This window comes from Berghia stephanieae, chromosome 3 (assembly GCF_034508935.2).
Source record: "Berghia stephanieae isolate SIO BIC M18660-M18661 chromosome 3, UCSD_Bste_1.3, whole genome shotgun sequence".
NCBI classification, from domain to species: Eukaryota; Metazoa; Mollusca; class Gastropoda; order Nudibranchia; family Aeolidiidae; genus Berghia; species Berghia stephanieae.
Window position 1 is genome coordinate 39,697,230 of NC_088362.1, and position 22,419 is coordinate 39,719,648.

General features: G+C 35.8%; 1 protein-coding gene across 2 annotated transcripts in view; it reads left to right on the forward strand.

Annotated features, from left to right (window-relative positions):
• Nucleotides 1-20,013, forward strand: part of LOC144967702 (uncharacterized) — a 62,674-nt gene extending 42,661 nt beyond the window's left edge. For both annotated transcript variants that reach the window (XM_078905243.1, XM_078905244.1), the window contains exons 3-5: nt 16,045-16,172; nt 17,391-17,461; nt 19,727-20,013. In XM_078905243.1, the coding sequence (XP_078761369.1) occupies nt 16,045-16,172; nt 17,391-17,461; nt 19,727-19,880 (353 nt within the window). In that variant the 3' untranslated portion in view covers nt 19,881-20,013. The remainder of the gene's footprint in view (nt 1-16,044; nt 16,173-17,390; nt 17,462-19,726) is intronic.
• Nucleotides 20,014-22,419: the final 2,406 nt, after the last annotated feature.

Below are 22,419 nucleotides of genomic sequence, written 5' to 3' on the forward strand. Positions count from 1 at the left end.
CCATGACTACCGCCACTGCCATCACTATGACTAATACTGACTTCATTTTGAAGCGCTGAAGACATGGTGAATACGTGGAAATGCTCTAAATAAATGTTTACATTTATAGATAGAGCGATGTTGACGTCACTCAGATCTTTGTTATTGTTTTTTACCATCCATGTTTATGAAAGTGATAGAGATAAAGATAATGGGAGGAAATCTGACTCATAAATAAGGGAACAACACAAAACAAACGACGTTTTGACCTTTGGGCTTTTTCAAGTAAACACTATATATATATATATATATATATATATATATATATTATATATATATATATATATATATATATATATAATTTTATATTAATTATCATAAAAATATAGGGGAAAGTATGTGTGTGTGCGCGCGTGCAATGGTAGAGAGAGAGAGCGACAATTAGATGACGTAATGATATCAAAACTATATATAAGGTGGGGGGGGGGGGGTGTTTAAGAATACTAGACGGCGATAGTTTTATTATTGGTACCCTACCTCACCAGCTTTGAATTCAATTACAAGATCTACAAACAAGTAAGCGCTGTGGCCATGGGCACAAGAATGGGAGCTAGCTATGCTTGTCTATTCATGGGGTATCTGGAAAAATAAGTTAATGTATTCGTTTCCCTGTCCCAAACCTGATGTGTTTTTGAGGTATATCGACGACATTGTCGGCATCACTGTACTGGCTGAATCAGAACTAACTTTTTTTTAATTTCTCAAACAACTTCCACCCCCAAATTAAGTTCACCAGTACTGTCTCGCATACCGATGTCACCTTTTTAGATATTCACCTTCATTGTAACACCCTTCTGCCTCAGCACTTCTGTCCACTACAAATAATAATAATAATCATCATAATAATAATAGACTCTTATGGAGCGCACGGTATCCTCAACAATGAGCTCTTGGCGCTTTAAATTACATCAATACAAAACAATATTTAAAGTACATGACATCAAAAAAGAAATGTTTTCAAGGACTTCTTGAAAACAGACAATGATTTGGATTCTCGGATTACAGACGGACCTTGTACCCGCCTTTTTACGAATGCGTGGGATAGCCTAACGGGTGGTGTCTTTGGAGGAACGCAAAGGTTGTCAAATATTTCTTTAGGCGTTCTGTAAGGTAGGGATGGGCAGTGTTTTCGAGACAACAATAAACTAGGACACATGCTTTGAATTTGACCCTTTTCTCAACAGGCAGCCGGTGTTATCTTCGAAGGAGAGGTGTGACTGAGTCAAACCTCCGCCTTCGAAAGATCAATCTGGCAGCATTATTTTGGCCCGTTTGCAGCCGCTTGAGCTTATTTTCCGAGACACCCAATAACAGAGCATTACAGTAATCCAGCTTTGAAAATAAAAGAGAAACAAGTTTACTGGTAACATCCTCAGAAAGGAACTGTCGAATAGATCTTTAAAAATTTCCAGATGACACACCAATGATCAGAAAATTATCTTAATTTGGTGGTCCATCGAGAGTTCCGAATCTAAGCATGCTCCAAGATTTTTGACCTTGTCAATATCTTTTCACACATCTCATTTTAATTTCTTCTCGTTCCAAAATCTTCTGTTCCGTACATACTGCACCTCCGTTTTGTCGTCATTCAATCTCAACATGTATATATAAAGATAGTGAATGAATATTTTTTAGTAACATGAGTTATCAATTACTGTCATTAACATCAGTCATTGATTTAATTTCTGTTATTTATGGTTGTGTCTACTTACGGCCAGGCGAAAACACAATATTAATTATCACTCCTACCGACTAGTTTAATTGGCATTAATTAATGGTAACACAATGTAAATCTATTGCTGACTCACGTTCACACATGTTTCTCGCTATGTAAAATTCTCGAGTTTCTTATAGAGCAGTGAGCTCAAAGTAGATGGAATGGGAGAGAGACCTTATTTCTCCACTGCCTTAGCTGATAGGGGTTTCTGTCGGGAGTTGGAGAATCTCAAGGAGCCAACAATATTCCAGGATTTAGACATGCCTGGTTTATTATTGGTTGTTTTCTGTAGACCAATCGTGTTCTGGGTGTCGTAATGTAGCGTCCGTACTCTGGTGAATTTCTAATTAGGTTGGTTACGTGCCCGTTACCATTGATTTCGCACATGGCTCACACATAGGTGAGAATTGACAGTCTCAATGCGGTCTCAACTCTATAGCTATACCACATGGCCTTTTTTTTAATTGTGCCCGGGCGATAACGATTAACACATTGCGACGCTGTGATAGTTTGTATTGAGATTATGTATTTATTTATTTACAATCCTGGGAAGTTGAGGCGGTTGGAATATATCATTACAGTCATCCATGCTTTAACATTGTCTAGACGCGGTGCGAGTCGCTCTTTTGTTTCTTTGATGTTGTTGTTTTTATTTTTTGGATGACATTGGAGTGTATAATTGTGTATCATCGGCATAGAGATGACTGAGATAGACGGTCGCGATGATATTGCTTAAGGGCCTTGTGTACATTGTGAAAATATAAGGGCCAAGCACTGAACACTGTGTAACGCCAAATTGCAGCTTTGTTGGTGGTTAAAGGGAATCGTTTATGAGAACGCGCTGTGACCCGTCTCGTAGATAGCATGAAAACCATTCTAGAGCTGTGTCTCCGATTCCAAAGAGCCTTTGCATTCGGTCAAGTAGTATCGCGTGATCTACATTGTCAAATGCGGCACTTAGGTCCAGCAGTAGTATTGAATTATCGTTTTTGTCAAGTAGGACACACAAAAGTGCTGTTTCTCTGCTGTGTGATCGCTTATAGGCGGATTGAAAAACAGTGTGCAAATTGTTGAAATGTATGTAGTTGTTGAGACGTTTGACAATGAGTCTCTCTATTAATTTTGAAATGAAATGAAGGTTCGAGACTGGCCTGTAGTTTTTAAATTGATCGCTGTCTAATTTTTTCTTTTTCAAGAGTGGAGTAATTGGAGCTTCTTTGAAGCCGGTTGGAATGTCTGCATAAGCAGGTTGGAATGTCTGCATTCTCGATATACCTATTTACAATCGAAGTGGTAGCATATGCGACTTCCTTTACACATTCTTTCAAAAGCCACGTTGGTACATCAAGTTTGCACTGTTTATTTGGGGCTTTCTTATTTAATTCACTAACCTCTTCTATTGAAGCAGAGCAGAAATTGGACAATTAAAATTAGCGTATTTATATAGCGCAATATCCACTAAACGTGCTCAAAGCGCTTTACAAGGGGACCTGGCCAACAGCAACACTTAACATGTAGGACGGGACATGACGCCTGTTAGGCGATATTCCATTTTTTTTTTCGGTCAGAGGTGTTGACTGTATTGTCCATGTTGGATCGAATGGTAGTCATTTTATTAATGAAATAATCATTGAAGCGCTATACAAGTTCTGATTTGTTTTGGTGTGATTGCAATAATTTTTCCTAGCTATCAACTTTCATCAAACCGTTAGGACATTTAAAAGCTTCTTACTGCTGCCTTTACTATCGTCCATCTTGTCTCTAATAGATTTTCTTTTGGTTTCGATTATCAGTGTTAGATTGCTGTTCGTGCTTGTTTATAAAGCTCTCTGTTGATTTCCGTCATGTTTCGTCCGCTTCTCGTCTCATTGCTTTGATAACCGAACTTCCTCAGTGAACCATGATGTGTCAGGCCTTTTGGTGATAACTTTAGTTGATAACAGAGCATGGTGATCACGGAGTTCAGACATATTTTCGTTAAAAATAGAAACTTCTATCTGCTCTGTGTATGCACGTTCAACTTTGGTGGTAAGACCGGATTTGATAATGTCGATTTTAATTTTCTCAATATCTAATGACTTGTATTTTCGATGTTACAGTCTTTTTCTTTTTGTAGGTTTAGGTTTTTCCAAATTCAATTCAAATAAAACAGATTGGTGCTCAGATATGTGGTTACTTTGTACGTGGGTGTTATTAATCAACAAAGTGTCATCACTGTGTTTAATTATGGGGTCTAACGTGTTTCCCTTTTCATATGTTGGTTTTGTGATGAGTTGGACATAGTTCTGTGCCTCAATCATATTGAGAAAATCCGATGCATTGTTATCCGACTCGTCATTCACATGCATTTTGAAATCCCCTAAGATGTAAAGATTGAGGTCGTAGGGGTAGCGGGCGTGGGGTTGGCCGGTGGATGACGGTGGTGATAGGGCGTTGTTTTCGTCTACCCCCTCTCAGTCAGTTCATAAAATTAGTATTTATAAGTAGGTCTCCGTACACGGTAGTTCTTAAAAAATGTAATATAAAGCACAGTTTCCAATATGGCTGTAAATGAATAGCAGTTTAAAACTATGTTCGACTTTGGAAAATCCATACTTACATTTTAAATTTTTAGAAAATCCTCTGGTAGAAATCGTTAAATTGAATATCAATAAAACCACAAATTAGATGGTATTAAAATCCAGGCATAACGACACATAAAAATCACTCAAATCACGTAAATGTAAGAGCAAAACGAAAACAAGTCTCGCCGGTCAGGCCTTGGTGCCAAGGTCAAGGCATGCCACAGTTAGTTTAACGACGACCATTTACCGTTCATATGAACACAAATTGTGAAAAAGAAAAACGAATGAAAAGACATTTTTCGTTGTTTGTTTGTTTTTCCTTTTAAAAAAAAAGAAGAAAGGAATCGAGAGAGAGAGAGAGAGAGAGAGAGAGAGAGAGAGAGAGAGAGAGGGGGGGGGGGGCGTATCAATAGCCTCATTCAAGGTGTGATGCTCTCTCTCTCTCTCTCTCTCTCTCTCTCTCTCTCTCTCTCTCTCTCTCTCTCTCTCTCTCTCTCTCTCTCTCTCTCTCTCTCTCTCTCTCCCCTACTCCAACTCACTCACCCCAAACTTGTCAACAAACCTCTAACCTGAGACTTGAGAGTTTCAATGTTTAGAAATTTTTGAAAAGTTGGGGATCATCTTTTCCAATCGATATTGGAACTATAAAGGGTTTATTGGCATTTTAAAAAAAAAATATATATAAGAGGATGGGGAGTTGGTTTTATTTGTATTATATTTTATTTTATTTTGAGGGGGAAGGGGGGGGGGGGTGTCAGTAATTGACGACTTTGCTTTCCATTTTGTCGTACTCATTTGGGGGAAACAACACATTTATAACATTTTGGCCAGAAAACCCATCCTTTAAATTATAATATCAATCAATTAATATGACCCTCATCTAGTCAAAAACTATCAAACCAGGGACTTCAACGCGATTTTTTCTGGCTTTTTTTTTTTAATACGACAACATTCATAAAAAAGCAGAAAATGTTAAAAGGGTGGGGGGGGGGGAGACTAAATGAAATAAGGGGCAACCCTCCCCCCCCCCTCTCTCTCTCTCTCTCTCTCTCTCTCTCTCTCTCTCTCTCTCTCTCTCTCTCTCTCTCTCTCACTGGGTGGGGTTCCAACTTGCTTTCTGTCTTTGTCCTGGAATGAGATTACTTAGTTTTGTCCCGGCCCTGGCCGGATACCCTGGCTGAGAGGGAAACTACATGTGTTCCCTATATGAAACAATTCTCTCTCTCTCTCTCTCTCTCTCTCTCTCTCTCTCTCTCTCTCTCTCTCTCTCTCTCTCTCCCTCTCCCCCTCTCTCTCTCTCTCTCACACACACACACACACACACACGCACATACACTCAAAAGCACACACTCTCCAGACATTCTTCTCCCTTGTCATGTTTCCCATTCATTATTGCCAGGGTTCAAGCCGTGTCACCGATGCACGCATACAAAAGCACGCACGTACGCGTCGTCAATACGATAATCTAGCATCCCCCTATCTCCTTCTCAAGCCTCATCTCGCTCATGAATACGGAACGAGACGAGATTTTGCTTTGTTGTATTGATTTAATCAAAACAAATTAATGTCAAATTTGGAATATTTTCATCTAAAATCTTTTTCTATGTTTTTCTTTATTTATTCCAAATATTTGATTCCGTTCCACGCTATTTACTGGAATATCAATGCAAACATTTATTTTTTTCTGTTACTTTTATGCTCCTTTCCCCTTCCTTCTCTCTTTTCCCTCTACGAGTCCTCATCCTCAGCCACACCACATCCTCCACCCTCCTCCTCTTTCCTCTCCTCTTTCCCCTCCTCGCACTCCTCCCCCCCCCCCCCCTTCCCCTTCTCGTACTCCTTCCTCCTCCTGACACCCATTTCCTCCTAATGTCATTATAGGTTTAAACACCACATTTTAACTGTGTTGATAACTGTTTCACGACTTGATTTTGGGGGTCTGGTATAAAAAATATAACAATCTTGTGGCAAACTTTCCACAAAAACTAATGAAGGAATAACCTCCATATTCTTCCCTCTTGAAAAAAATTGAGCTTTTATATAGAGCAATATCCACTAAACGTGCTCAAAGCGCTTTACAAGGGGTCCCTGACCAACAGCAACAGGTAACGTGAAGACCGAGACATGACGCCTGTTAGGCGATATTACATTTTTTCGACAGGCATATTAACAACTAGGTACTCATTTTACACCTGAGGACGGTGAGAGAATGTAAGTAAAGATCCTTTTCCAAGGACTCAGCTATGCGCCGAGCGATGCTTGAACCTAGGACCTTCCGATCCGAAAGCGAGTGTCATACCTCAAGACCACACAGCCGCACATATTCTTCCCTCGTATCAACATTGTAGCATTTTGTGTCACCGTAGACAGGTTTTACAGCTTTTGCTTATGGAATTTTTATTAGAACATTACACAGTTGCGAATCAAAATGTTATGACAAAATTGATGTTAAAAATTTATAATTTGGTTTATAATTCAAAATACACATACCTTATCAAAAAATCTCTCTATGGTGACATAATACATTATCTCTGTGATAACTGGAAATTTTCAGACAATTAATTTCATTGAATATATTATGAGAAATGTTTGACTCAGTATCCCATATAAATGACACATTTAGAAAATAGCAAAATAGTTTCCGTTTTTTTTTTTTTCAGACTTTTCTTACCACCTGTACCCTTTTCAATTGTGTTTTTCATGCCTTTACAGTCTATTTTGAGAAGTTGGATTTCAACAACATTATTTCTAAGTAATAAAATATCGTTTTCCACCAAAATCTCAAAATTGATTTTTTTGAATGATTTTCCTTATAAGACCCAAACCACCCCTTAACTCTTTTCCTTCTCTCCCGCCCCCACTTCTCCCGTCTTCTCTTCTTCTCCTACTCTTTGTTTTGTCCTTTACCTCGATAATACTAGAGTAAGTGATTGCTTGTCTACATCCCCCCCCCCCCCCTGTCATGGTCTCAAGTGAGTAAAGAGCTACTCGACTATGCATAAAATATATGTAGAATGAGGCCCCAGAATTTACTAGTTACTATAAATGAAAAACAATTAACGATTTGTTTACAATGAAATAAAAATGATGATGAAATTTAATTAAAAGAGATAAACAGTGATCGTGGCAGTTACAAATAGAGATATGAATATTTTACGTAACTTATAATAATATGTCAGGTTCATAAGTTTACGTTTCCAGGCAGTTGATGGGCTTGGATGATCTATTCCTCTGATAACAGGATTGGACTCGTAAAATTCCACTTCCAGGCAACTGGTAAGGAGTTATAATGTAGTACAGCGGGCTTGGGTTTGATCCTTGAAGATTATACAATCAAAGTTAAAAGCTCCGGCGTCTTAATGGTGTAGATATAATATCTACAAAGTCCCAAAAGATAAAAATCTTACAATATATATATAGGAATAGAGTGACTGGCCGTCCGGCATAGATTGTGGAGAGAAAGTGAGTGTCGAATGTTAGACCTATCAGCTTTTATAATAAGTGGCTACGTGACAGAATGTAGAACGAAAAGTATTCACTAATTAGAAATTAATTCGAGGGAAGGCTATAAAAGGAAAGACGATCTAATATTAGAAGGTAAAGTTTATCTAGGCCTACCGAAATATAACTGGAGTGAGATGAATTCAGTTCTTAATAAAATAAAATTTAATAAGATAATTGTGAACAATCTTTACTGTGACACCCCCCACCCACGTTTAAAATATACTCTTTAACCATTATGGGAAAGATAGATTTTACAAACGGAAGTAAATTTACTATCATGATACTCTAGCATTAATCCATTGTTATGATTTGTGCTACAATTAAATTATTTATTAACTAGACATGGAAATGTTTATATTAACGTAGGTATATGAATGGGTGACAATAACAATGAAAAGATTGTGATTACAAATCATTATGATGAACAACATGATGGCAATGTGATTACAAATCATTGTGATAAACAATAGTGATGGCAATGAAGCATGATTTAAGTCGATGATATGAAGGTAATTTACTGAATGAAATGAATGAAAATGTAAATGGAATATTGACATTTCAATTATTAATCATAAATGAGTGAAAATTCATAACAATAATAGTAAAGAGAAGATTTCCCAAATCATGAATGGGTATGGTATATATATCCAAACAATACTCAATGTTACATTAAGTTGGGTCATCATGTTTACAAATAAAATTATCGAATTTGTGCGTTCTGATTTGGCATAATTTGCGAGGTAACTAACAGTATGCATGGGAGGTTAAGTTATACCCTTCTCACGTCATTACACTAATCGAGAAAGTAGGTCGGCGTGAATATTTTCACAACCTGGTATGTGAGAGATACTGAAAGTGTAATTTTGCAAAAATAGACTCCACCTTAGTACTCTACTGTTATTCATTTTGTTATTTCTTATGTACGTGAGTGGTTTATGGTCCGTTTCGACCACAAACTCTTTTAGCAGTAGATATCTGCTGAATGTCTTTAAAGCAAAGACGATGGCCAGTCCTTCACGCTCTATTACAGAGTATCGTGATTCTCTGTCCAATAATTTTCTGCTTGCATATAAGCAAGGCATTAGAGTTCCCTCATGCTCCTGTAATAGTACACCTGCGATGCCCTTATCAGACGCGTCAGTTCTTACAACAAATTCTTTTGACATGTCGGGTAATTTAAGAATTGGTTCTGAACAGAGTAATGCCTTTAATTGGTTAAAGCTATTCTGACACGCTTCTGTCCAAACAATTTTGTTCGGTGACCCATTCTTTGTCAGATTTGTTAGCGGTGTCGCGATGTGTGCGAAGTTGTAAATGTATTTCCTGTAAAAATTTAGGAGCCCAAGTACTTTGCGTACTTCTTTTTTTGTCTTAGGTGGTTGCAATTTTGCGATTTTTGTTTGTTTTTCTGTCTCGGGTGTCTGTGTCCCATGACCAACGGTATGACCGAGAAAATCAATTTCGTAAAATGCAACGCTTGTTTTTGACGGTTTTGTTGTTAAAGAATTACGTTTTAATGCTTCAAGCACTAATTCTAAGGTTGTCATGTGATCAGTCCATGAGTTTGAGAAAATACATGCGTCGTCGAAGTATGAGAGTGTAGACGGGATGTCTTTTAATAACATACGCATCATTCTTTGGAATGTCGATGCGGCTGTCGATAATCCAAATGGCATATAGTTAAATTCTAACAATCCTAATGGTGATTGAAATGCTGTGTATTTCTTACATGATTCTTTCAGTGGAATCTGCCAGTAACCTCTAGAAAGATCACATTTTGTCATGTATTTTGCTTGAGATAAGGCAGCAAATAAATTCTCTTGATTTGGTATTGGTTCTGCATCAAATACTGTTGCTTCATTTAATTTGCGAAAGTCGATACATAGCCTTATCGATCCGTCTTTCTTTTTCACTACTACTATTGGTGATGAGTATGGGCTTGAAGAATATCTAACTATTCCTGTATCTAGCATATCCTTAACTTCCTTTTCAACTTGTTCTCGTGCGTGAAATGGAATAGGATAGTTTTTCACGTTGATAGGGGTGGATGTGGTTAACTTTATGTCGTGTTCCACTAATGTTGTATGTCCGGGTGCGTCTGTAAAGACTGACTGGTACTTTTCTAATAATGACCTGATTTCTCGTTTCTGACATTCGTTTAGTTGAGGATTGATTGTGACGTCATTAATTGTACTATTTTTAGAGTTACCGTGTTGTGGGGTGTGTTGTAGTTCGACATCATCGCTGTGAGTTTCGATGATTAATCCTACATTTGCAGCTTCAACATGGTTAAATATTGGTTGTGATAATCTGTCTCTATCGAAATATTTTTTTAGCATGTTTGCATGGAATGTCTTTGTTGTGTTGTTAATTTGAATCTCGTAATTAACACCAGATCGTACTGCTAATACATTGAATGGTCCTTTCCATGTAGCTAAAAGTTTACTCGAGTCATCGGGTAAGAGTATTAGTACTTTGTCACCAATCTCAAATTTTCTTGACTTGCTTTTTCTATCGGAGTATTCCTTGTATTTCTCTGCTTTTTTTAGTGACGGATTCCTGTGCTAGCTTACATGTATCCTCTATTCTGTCTTTCAGGTTTCTTACATATTCGTAAGCAAACATAATTTCGTTATTGTCCTCCTCATTCCCTTTACAAATGTCGGCTACTATATTGATCGGGCCGCGAGGTGATCGTCCATACATCAACTCAAATGGGGAGTAGCCTGTAGATTCTTGGGGTATTTCTCTATATGCAAATAGGATTGCTGGTAAGTATCTGTCCCAATCATCTGGTTTTTCTGCTGACACTTTTCTTAACATATTCTTTAGAGTGCCATTAAATCTTTCACAAAGACCATTTGCTTGGGGGTGGTAGGGAGTTGTGAATGAGTGTTGTATTCCCATGAGTTTCATGGTTTCATGCATCATATGTGATGTAAATTGGGGTCCATTGTCCGACAGTATCTCATTTGGTATGCCTATTCTAGTAAAAATTGTCATCAATGCTTCAGCTATGTGATCCGATGTAGTTGATTTCAATGCTATCGCTTCTGGCCACCTGGTTGCGTAATCGACTAGTGTTAGTATGTGTGTATGGTTTCTATCTGATTTTGTTAAAGGGCCTATAATGTCAATTGCAACTTTTTGAAAAACTTTTTCAATAACTGGGGTTGTCTCTAATGGCAATCTCGGTATTCTGCCTTTTGCGACTCTTCTTTGACATGTGTCACAAGATTTCACATATTCTCGGACGTCTTTAGTAATTCCAGGCCATGTGAAATTCTCGGATATTCTCTTCAATGTGGAAGAGCTCCCAAGATGTCCAGAGGTTATTGAATCGTGCGCTATTCCAAGGATTTTGTTTCTGTAAATACTCGGCGTGACCAGTTGTTTAGCTATTTTGTTTCTTTTCCTATGTAACCTGAACAGAATATCTTTTTCAATGATGTATTCAACTTTTGATTTCGTCCCTTTGTTTGCGATATTGAAATATGAAGTTAAAGTCGGGTCCTTTTTCTGTTCTTCAATGAACGTGTTCCTGTCGAATTGTTGTGGTTCAAGAGAAATAGTCATTGGCTTCTCTGTTGTCTTAGTCATATTTCTTGTTTCTGCTAGACAAGCTGTTTCTTGGGTTAATGACCATTCTTTTACATCTGTTGGGTTGTCTTTAAGACCTTTTATATTGCCAACAATAACATCAGCGACGGGGTTGGGAAGTATACAGCATTCCACTATTCCTGTATAGTATGGGGTTTCTATGTACACGTTAGCTGTTTCAAAGGTTTCGACTGTGCCACTGAATGTGATGCATTGTACCGTTTTTCCAGTTTTGTCTTCGTCATTGATCAAAGATGCTTTTATTCCTACTGTACTGCATCCTGTGTCTCTCAATATTTTGCAATCAGTTCCATTAGCTTTGCCTTCACAAAAAAATAGCGATCCTGATTTGTGAGTTTGTGTTAAAAGTGACATACCTTTCACGCAATACACATTTATATTTTCTCCTGACATTACTCGTGTCTGATTGTTTACACCTGTTTGGAGTGATGCATTTGCAGTTTCTTTTGGATATCCCACGATTTTGTAACATTTGTCTGCTGTGTGGCCTTTCATTCCACAATATTGACATTTAATTATAGGTTTGTTGGTTTTCTTATACTCAGTATTATTGTCAGTGCTATTTCTTGTTTTGTTTTGATAGGGTCGGCTATGGTCTCTATTGAACTGTTTGTTCCATGGTTTGTTACTATGGTCATCCTGTTTCACTTGCGTGTTCCGAGTGATTGATCGGCTCGTCCTATTTGAGTACTGAACTTTAGGTGTACCTGGACTCTGAGCAGCAGCAGCGTAGTATGGTTCCTTCAATGTTCTGCTAAGGGGTGTCAATGGATGTGCGCTGTTAAAGTTTTCTGCGTAGATTTTTAATTTGTCCAAGTTTTCTGGCTTTCTTTCTTTAAAGAATGCGACTAAATCTGGGTTGCAAGCTTGATAGATTCGATTCTTCAGCGTGAGATAGTAAAGGCCTGCAAAGTCGTCTTGTTTTACGTTTGCCAACTCAAGCCACCGATTTAGAAATTGAGTAATTCGGTTCACGAATGTATTAAAGTCTTCTCCACTTTCCGGTTTTGCAGTGTGAAACCTTTCCTGGTAACCATCTTCCGTTAATCTAAATCTTTTTAGTAGAGCGTCTTTAATTTTACCATAATCATCTGCATCTTCAGTTGTTAAGGTATAGAAAACTTTTAGCGGTTCTCCAGATAAGCAGTTAATCAAGGCTGTGGCCCATTTGCTTTCTGGCCAACGATAACCTTTAGCCTGAACTTCGAATCGGTGTAAGAAGGATTCTAGACAGTCTGAGCGTTCATCGTATGTTGGCATGCGTGGAAGTTTCACGAAAAATTCATCACTATTATTATGTTTTCTTTCATGACCGGTTTTTGTTTTTTCAATTTCCAGCATCATTTGGGTCCTTTTAGTTTCTTCTTCTGCTAAAGCTATTTGTCTTTTTAGTTCCCTTTCTTGGACTCTTTCTTCTCGTTCTTCTCTACGTATTCTTTCTTCGTGCTCTTTTTCTTCTCTACGAATTCTTTCTTCGTTTTCTTCTCTACGAATTCTTTCTTCATTTTCTTCTCTACGAATTCTTTCTTCTTTTTCTTCTTTTATTTTCTCTTCGCACCATGAAAATATCCTTTCCTGGGGTATTTCTAAGTCCTTTGCGAGACTTAAGTATCTTTTATATGCTTCCATTTTTGCAATAAATTAGTTACGATGTTTTATATATATTATATTGACAGGATACTGTTACTGACTGTTTTATTTATTTACACTTACTGGAATGAACTGTTCTATTTTTAGAAATCTCTCTCTCTCTTATTTCAACTTATTATGTATGTTGAATTTGATGCCTTTTATTGTTATATCTTATAAAGCAATGTGTCAATACAATGCGGAGTTATTATGACTTGTGTCAATAACAATGTGTCAGTCGCGTGTACTCTAAACTATGTTACTACGAAAAAGGTATCACCAATGTGTGTGACTCGTCGTTAGTTTGTGTACAATTATTCGCAATGATGCTAATATACTAGAGTATGATAACAATAATAGGATGCCAAAATAATCCCAAGTTATCTATCACTAAATATAACACGACGGCTAGTAGACTCCTTTTATTATTATTTAGTTTTTAAAGACTCACTTTTCAGAACATAATATATAAGTGGTTTTCGGTAACAGTAATATGCCAAAAATGCATTTAAAACAAATCACTATGCAAAACAAATCACGATGTCTATAGTTACTATGTGATGCCCAACTCATGTAAAAGAGAATAATGAAGGATATATTTACCAACTCAGTTCGTGGCTGGGACCTCTCTCTTGTTCAATGGTTGTTCAACAATTGTAATTAGGCATTGAAGAGTGTTTAACAGTGATGTCTGAAATACAAAACAATAAAATATCGTAAGATTTACAATAGTTACAAAATGTGTTCACAACACTGAGTGATTGGATGATAGGTGAATGAATCGTTATGGAATGTAAACATATTGAAAACAATTCATGAATGAGGCAAACAACAAAATGAAATGAGTGATATAATAACAAAGTGGACAAGGAATGAATGAATGAATGAAAAACTGAGTGAATAGATGAATGAATGAATGGATAATGTATGAATGAAAGAATGAAGGGAGGAATAAATGTATGAATGATTGGATAAATGAGTGAATAAACGAATGAATGGATGAATGAATGAATGAATGAATGAATAAATAAATGAATGAACAATGAATGGATGAATGATTTATAAATGAATAAATGGATGAAGGAATGAATCAATAAAATGCTATTCAATTTGAATGAAAGAATGAATGGATAAATTGCTATTCCATTTAAATGAAGAAATGAAAAAGAAGAAAAAAATTAATCCTGTAAATAGGGAGTTCAATTAAAATATGATCAAGTGGGGCAATTAAGAGTTTTACAATTTAAACTTTAAAGTTAGATGAAATAGATATAAGTAACTAAATAAATTCAATTCTTTATATGTGTCCCCTCCAAAATGTCATGGTCTCAAGTGAGTAAAGAGCTACTCGACTATGCATAAAATATATGTAGAATGAGGCCCCAGAATTTACTAGTTACTATAAATGAAAAACAATTAACGATTTGTTTACAATGAAATAAAAATGATGATGAAATTTAATTAAAAGAGATAAACAGTGATCGTGGCAGTTACAAATAGAGATATGAATATTTTACGTAACTTATAATAATATGTCAGGTTCATAAGTTTACGTTTCCAGGCAGTTGATGGGCTTGGATGATCTATTCCTCTGATAACAGGATTGGACTCGTAAAATTCCACTTCCAGGCAACTGGTAAGGAGTTATAATGTAGTACAGCGGGCTTGGGTTTGATCCTTGAAGATTATACAATCAAAGTTAAAAGCTCCGGCGTCTTAATGGTGTAGATATAATATCTACAAAGTCCCAAAAGATAAAAATCTTACAATATATATATAGGAATAGAGTGACTGGCCGTCCGGCATAGATTGTGGAGAGAAAGTGAGTGTCGAATGTTAGACCTATCAGCTTTTATAATAAGTGGCTACGTGACAGAATGTAGAACGAAAAGTATTCACTAATTAGAAATTAATTCGAGGGAAGGCTATAAAAGGAAAGACGATCTAATATTAGAAGGTAAAGTTTATCTAGGCCTACCGAAATATAACTGGAGTGAGATGAATTCAGTTCTTAATAAAATAAAATTTAATAAGATAATTGTGAACAATCTTTACTGTGACACCCCCCCCCCAATCCTCTACTCATCGTTTTTTTTTTATATATTAGTGAGAGTGAGACAAGTATGTGACATAAAAGAGAGGATGTTCTTTGTACCAATCTGTTTGAAAATTAATATAAAAAGAATCATATCTAATACAAGTAGCATTGAATTTGAACTCGGCCAATAGACTATAATAATAGTAATAGTAATATTATTGTCAGTCTTCCTTGTCTGGACGCAATGAATGGCTTTCCGGGGGCTTAGAAAGACTGACATTTCTTTAAAAGAGTATTTTTTACAGATTGAAAGAATGTTTATCTCCACTGGTTTTCTCTTTATAAAGCTATTTGAGAGAGAGAGAGAGAGAGAGAGAGAGAGAGAGAGAGAGAGAGAGAGAGAGAGAGGTATTGTAAAATGTGGTAGTATGTGGGAATGAATTATTTATCGTGATAGTTGAATGATATTGTAGAGTGTATAAGAGTGTATAAGGGTTAGATCGTTCGTTTACAATTTTATGTGTACAATGTGTCATCGATTAGAATTAATATAGAATTGCTGTTAAAATGACCAGAAAAAAAGTAAAGAAAGGAAAATGATTTTAAAAAGATAATAACCACCCCCCCCCCCTCTCTCTCTCTCTCTCTATCTCTCTTCTCTCTCTCTCTCTTCTCTCTCTCTCTCTTCTCTCTCTCTCTCTTCTCTCTCTCTCTCTCCCTCTCTCTCTTCTCTCTCTCTCTCTTATCTCTCTTCTCTCTCTCTCTCTCTCTTCTCTCTCTCTCTCTCTCTCTCTCTTCTCTCTCTCTCTCTCTCTCTCTCTATCCGTTTTTTATGTACTAATACCATCTAATCAATTAATGTTTGTCTCACACCAATGATATATTGGCCTTATCATATTTTAAAATCTTGAACTCCCTCCTCTTTCCATCAGTGAAAACCAGTGACTTCTTTGATGAGGACACGATGACTGTCATCAAGCAACAAGTCCAGACTCTAACTCAACTCACACACATCGGAATGTTAGATCACAACCCTTTAACAGTCACTTTCACCGGAACGGTATGTTTGTTTGTTTTGTGTTTGTTTGATTGTCGGGGGGGGGGGGGGGGTTTGGTGGGTTTTTTTTGTTTTTGTTTTTTTGTTCTTTTGTGGTGGTTTTTTTTTTTTTTTTTTTTGTTGTTTTTTTTTTAATATACCATTGTGGTCAGGTATTTGTCTTTATCCTAGATAATGATAATATAATTATAATTAATAATCATAAGCATAAGAACAATCATAATAATGATGATGATGATAATTATAATAATAATAATAATTTATAGATTTTGACCGATCTGCTGCAATTACACATTTTGTAAATTTTGGCCAGAAAACTTTTCCTTCAAATGTCGATCTTCAAGGAAGTCCCAAATTTGAGATTTTTTGATGATATATAAATAGAGTCATTTAGTCATAAAGCTATATGCATTAGATTGAAATGCTGTGTCTGGTTCGTCCAGATATAATAGCAGATTGGGACGATATGCTGCATATTTTATGACTTATTACCAGATGGAATCAATCATCTTATTTCATATTTGTATAGAGAAAAGAAAACATACCTTATCAACCAACCCCATCTCGTCATTGTCATCAGCACAATGGATGCCTAGCCTATCACCTGCATCAATACAACCAACATTAATTTTAGTAACTCATCTGTATTGCTCTACGTCATCACCACTGCCACAATAACCAGAACGATAGTTGGCAACACGACACCACTTCCATCACCAGTCCACCACTCACTGCCACTGTCAAGAAATCCACTGCTGATCACTAGATACCCCATCGCCATCACTTCCACACCAATTCTTTTTTATCATCAACATTACCACCGTCACGAATACATCAACTTCACATCATCAACACCACATTATTATCATGACCACTACATTTACTTCCTATTTATCTCCATCCAACACCTATTTCTCCTCCCCTTCCGCCTTCCTCGTCTCCTGCTTATTTCTTCATCCTCCCCATTCTATTCCTCCTGTCACGTCTCGCTCTCCCTCCTCCTCCTCTCCCTCCTCCTACTCCTCCTTCCTCTGCTTTTATCTTCCTTGGTAATATTCATTCATTCATTCGTTCATTTATTCATTCATACATTTATCACCTCCTTTTTTGTTTTGTTTTTTTGTTTTTTTTTTGTTTCTTTGTAATTTCTGATTACCAACATTATTCCCTATCATTATAGAAATAAATAAATTGAACCATTCAAATGTATTCTGATTGCAGGTCGTAGGCAGAAGATCTATCACTAAAACAGGAAGCAAGCAAGCCCTAGTTGATTTCAATCCTCCAGATGTGTAAGATTGTGTATAATGATAATATAATATGCTGAACTGAAAAAAACAAAACAATACATTTTTACAATGTTGACCAAAAAACTTGTCCTTTAATTATTGATCGATTAGAATTACCATAATCTTGTCAAAACCGATCAAATCTGATACATTTAATCGATCGGTATTTGAGGTTTTCTGATAGGGAGACAGTATGTAAAGTACCATTTTTTTGAGAGATTATATTTTTTTCCGTATAAATCATCTCTCTGTTGTGTACTCGTTTAATTATTAGTTTGTAAAAAAATGATTGTATCTTTCATAGCTGGATCCTTTACTTTTGCCTGGATGGGACTTTTAAAGAAGTCAAAATATGCACATTTGTGGATTGATCCTGAGATCTCCTATTGCCTATTTGCATCAGTCCCCTTTGGTATTTTTAACTTCATATCTACAGCTTTTACTCTATCATCTTCCTTTTTTACTGGCGTTGAGATGACCTAATACTTATAGTATCGCAAACATCTTAAACTACCTAAAAACAAACAAAAACAAATTTGAAAAATAGGCGACCCTCTACCTCAATCTGGTTTTAAGTTTAGATACTGGGTAGTGTAAATGTTGCTGCTCGAAGCTCAAGCTCGAAGAAATAAATAATAACGTGAAGTTGAATGTAAGCTTCAATTTAATTACAAAAACAGATCAAATGAACGTTTTGGGTTTCCCCTTTATCAACAAAACAGGATGAATGAAACACCACAGATGAATGAGATCATCTATGGTGTTTCATTCATCCTGTTTTGTTGATAAAGGGGAAACCCGAAACGTTCATTTGATCTGTTTTTGTAATTAAATTGAAGCTTACATTCAACTTTACGTTATTATTAATAGTTTAGATACTGAAATTGAATAAAAAGTCAAAATGGTCCGTTTTTACTTAATTTAAGTTTTATTAATTAAATAAGATTATAAGATCCCACATTCATTATCGTCAATGAATTCATCTTAATAACATTCGAATTCTATTATTCATCTTCTAAACTAAGTATTCAGCTTATGGTTCAATGTAATAGTACATCATGTGACATCTAAACAAATAGTAGTCATTGCTGATAAATTGCTCAGATATGTATGTAACATCTGACAGTGATATTGACATAACGACAAACTCTATAGTGGATAATTTACTGATAAGCGTTTTAAATCAATGATAGTTGGATATTAGGCATGCTTTTTTATTTACGAAAAATGTAACTGTTATCACAATCATTTTATGGGTTCTTTTTTGAGGTAGTAAAATCTTTTTGTCTGATGTTGTGTTTTTCAAAATTGGACACAATTTCCTCAAACAAGCAAATGTCTTCATGTGTTTTGAATTTCACTACAAAGATCCCGGGGTTTTTGGTGGGGGTTTGGTTGAAAGGGGGGTGGAGGGGGTTGGGGTTTTTTTACCTTGCTTTTATTTTATTTTTAATTCTAGGGTCTTTTATTTTTCTTTTCTTTCCTTTGGGGGGGGGGGGGCACCAAAGGATCCCATTTTTATGAGTGGTGAACATGCTCTCCAAATAGACGTTTTTCACTCTGGAACACTTTCAAGGTTCCAAATACCATAGGCCAATTTACTATACTTTCATGATATTCTGCACATTCCACTCATCAATCGCAACTTGCCATCTTTCATACGTCACTTCATTGTAAAATATTGGTTTTTGACTTAGGTGAGGTAGGGGTAGTGTGGGGTCCATGGTAGGAAATTGCTTTCTACATGTGATCAATCTGAGTTCTATCCCCTTTTTCATTTCAGATTTGGTTTTCTGTTTTTTTTTGTGTTTTTTTTTGGTTTGTTTTTGTTTTTTTGTTTTTTGTTTTGTTTTTTTTTGGGGGGGGGGGGGGGGGAGGGTTGGTTGGGTTTTGTATTTTTTGTTTTGGGGGTTTGTTTGTTTGTTATTTTGAAGGGGGGGGGGGTTGTTCTTTTTCCCCACCAAAAATCTGTTTACCCGGCAGTAAATGGGAGCTAGGTCTCTGTAGAATAGGAAATGCAAAGACAATTAGGAAAGTAATTGGTCATCCTTCTATGACCTGTTGTTGACGAAGGATATTGATATTGCTCTCCTAAAGGGACATTTTTCTCATTTTTCAGCCTTGAGAATGACTTTATTCTTTTTTTTTCTTAAAACCACGATTATTTAACGATGAGAGTTATAGTAAAATAATCAACTAGCATTTACCACCACAAATAGTCTGAATTATTGTGCAACTGATGTTATTACCTTATTTTCTCATGACCAGATTGGAGGACCAATGGTTGCCCCATGCGTCTGTATCAGAGGAAGACTTGAATGAAATGTGTGTCCCCATTGCCCTCCTACCCCATGACACAGTGACTCGTTTACACACCAGTCTGTACCGGCGACACAGATTCAGGAAACACAGACGAAAGTAAATCAGAGACTGCATCAATATCATCGTACATTATCATCATCGTCATCATTTTCCCAGATATATTTCAATCTCTTCACCATACACTGATTCCGCCCAGAAATTTTGGTAAAAGAAAGAAATTATCATTCTAGTAAAACTTTGACAATATTCTATTGTTTTGTAAAGACTTTAGGTAGCAGGTGACTGTAGGTGGCAGTTGGATATTTTTGACCAATTGCCTCAGAATGGTATTATTATGGGGTGACTTATTGATGACAATGGAATTTATAGTCAAAAATATTATTAAACTTTAGTGAAATGTGTGCTTGGGGAAAAAGATTTTGATTCCTGTAAATGTCAAAAACCAACATTTGATATTTCTGATTGTTTTAACGATTAATTCACTTATCAGTAAATCTTCAATCTGTAAGAATACCGATTTGAAGCGATGGGTCAACACATTTTATTGAAATAACAATAATTGCTGTTATCACCGTCATCACCATTGCCAATTTCAACATCAGCCAGCTCTCCAAGATCATCAGGCAGCAGTAACCCTCCATCCTTTCAGAGTGGTGATAATGGGTAATACAAGTTTGTTTGTTTATTATTATTATTATTATTATTATTATTATTATTATTATTATTATTATTATTATTATTATTATTATTATTATTATTATTATTATTATTATTAATTTATTGGTCTGCCAAGAATTTCAGTTATTATTTATTGAAATAATATTCCCAACAATTTTGTAGGTTCATCATTGTCCTTTAATACTTGCATTATGCTGTTTGTGAATGACAGTAAATGATAAAATAAAACCTTAAATCCAGATTAAGTGATATTTGTAACGGAGAGAGAAATATTTCATCGAAATCTTGAATTTTGCAGGTTAGATAAAAGGGTTGGGTAAGCCATTCACGAGGTTATCTTTAATTTTCAAACCTGTCTCACACACCCTCCTTGTTTATGATGATCTCCATCATATTTTATCATATGATATAGGGTTAGTTCAGTTGTTTACTTGATTGCGACCAATGTTAACAATGCAACGATTGGTTCTTTTCTTACGTTAATGACCCAATTTAACAAAGCACAAGAAGATCATAGTTTTTATTATAATTAAACGTGTTTTTTCATTTAACTTTAATTTTGATTTTGTTGTGTTTCATGATTTTTAAATTTTAAGAATGAATTTTCCATTTTTACACTGATTCTGATAGTGTTTTTATTGTTTAATGTGTAATTTTGTATAATTGTTTTTATATAGATATATATTGTGTCATGTATGTAACTTTGTAATATCATCTTTCATTTTACCCTTTGTTGAGTATGTAAATTTGTAGAAATGTAAAGTGTTTGAATTGTGTTATCACAATGTCCATATCATGATATGTAATAGTCTTCTTTATTACTTCGTTTTTTCTATCCATCGCTTTTTGGGATTTTAAAAATTTAATGTCAGTCTACTATTATTAAAAAAGAGTTTATTACCATGGTAGATGCTTTCATTCCCTATCACTACCAATATTGAAAGCTTGATAGCTGTTCTTAAATGGAAAAACTAGATTATCTTCGTATATTGAAAGTGTAAATTTTGAAATAAAATGAGTTGATTTATCAAAGTTATTTTTCTCTATTTGTACCGGCAGCCTCACTAGATAAGTGGCTCTGTGTATTCAATAAGAAAAGCAATGATTAAATACTGGGTGGGGTTCCGACCTCCCATAGTGGGCAGGGAGGTACTTACTGTGTCTTCTATCCCCCTGTCTGGGTGGGGATCCTGACCTCCCATAGCGGGCAGGGAGGTCCATAGTGTGTCTTCTATCCCCTTATATCTGTTTTCCAACATGCTTTCTGTCTTTGTCTTGAAATGAGGTTACTTGATTTTCTCCTGGCCCTGGTTGGAGTCTTGGCTGGGAGGGAAACAGTCAAATGCATAGTTATTGTTTTGGGAGATGATATTTTATTCCTTGTAAATCATCTCTCTGTTATGCATTGTATTATGTTTAGTTTACATATTATATTATAGGATTGGCAAACATTTGAGTGTATTCCTCTTAGTTGGGACCTGTGCTTGTGTCTGGATGAGACTTTTAGGTGATCTCAAACAAAGTACTTTGACAAGTGTGCTCTTGGAATCTACACCTGTTCCCTATTTGAACCAATTCCCCTTTGTCTTACCTTTTCTTTTGTGCTTTAATTGTAATTCTAGAACTTTTTACTATCCCATTTTCTTCCTTTTTATTGGCGCTGATATGACCTTAATGTGTTGCAAGCACTGTAAAACCCTTAAAAACAAAACAAACAAGCAAACAATGATTAAATAGAGGATATAAAGTAGCTCCTTGGATTGACTGTATTCTGCCTTTCACTAATTGGCTCATGGGTGCCAGTTTTCAGGTTTACGCAAGATATCTGGTTTTGTGATATAAGTAACTTGAAAAAATACAATTTCAAAAATTCTAGGCACCGGTTTAAAAAAAATCTAAATTCTATTCCTAGATCATCTGTTTCCTGTAAAATGACCGTGTAACATTTTCTGTATATGGAA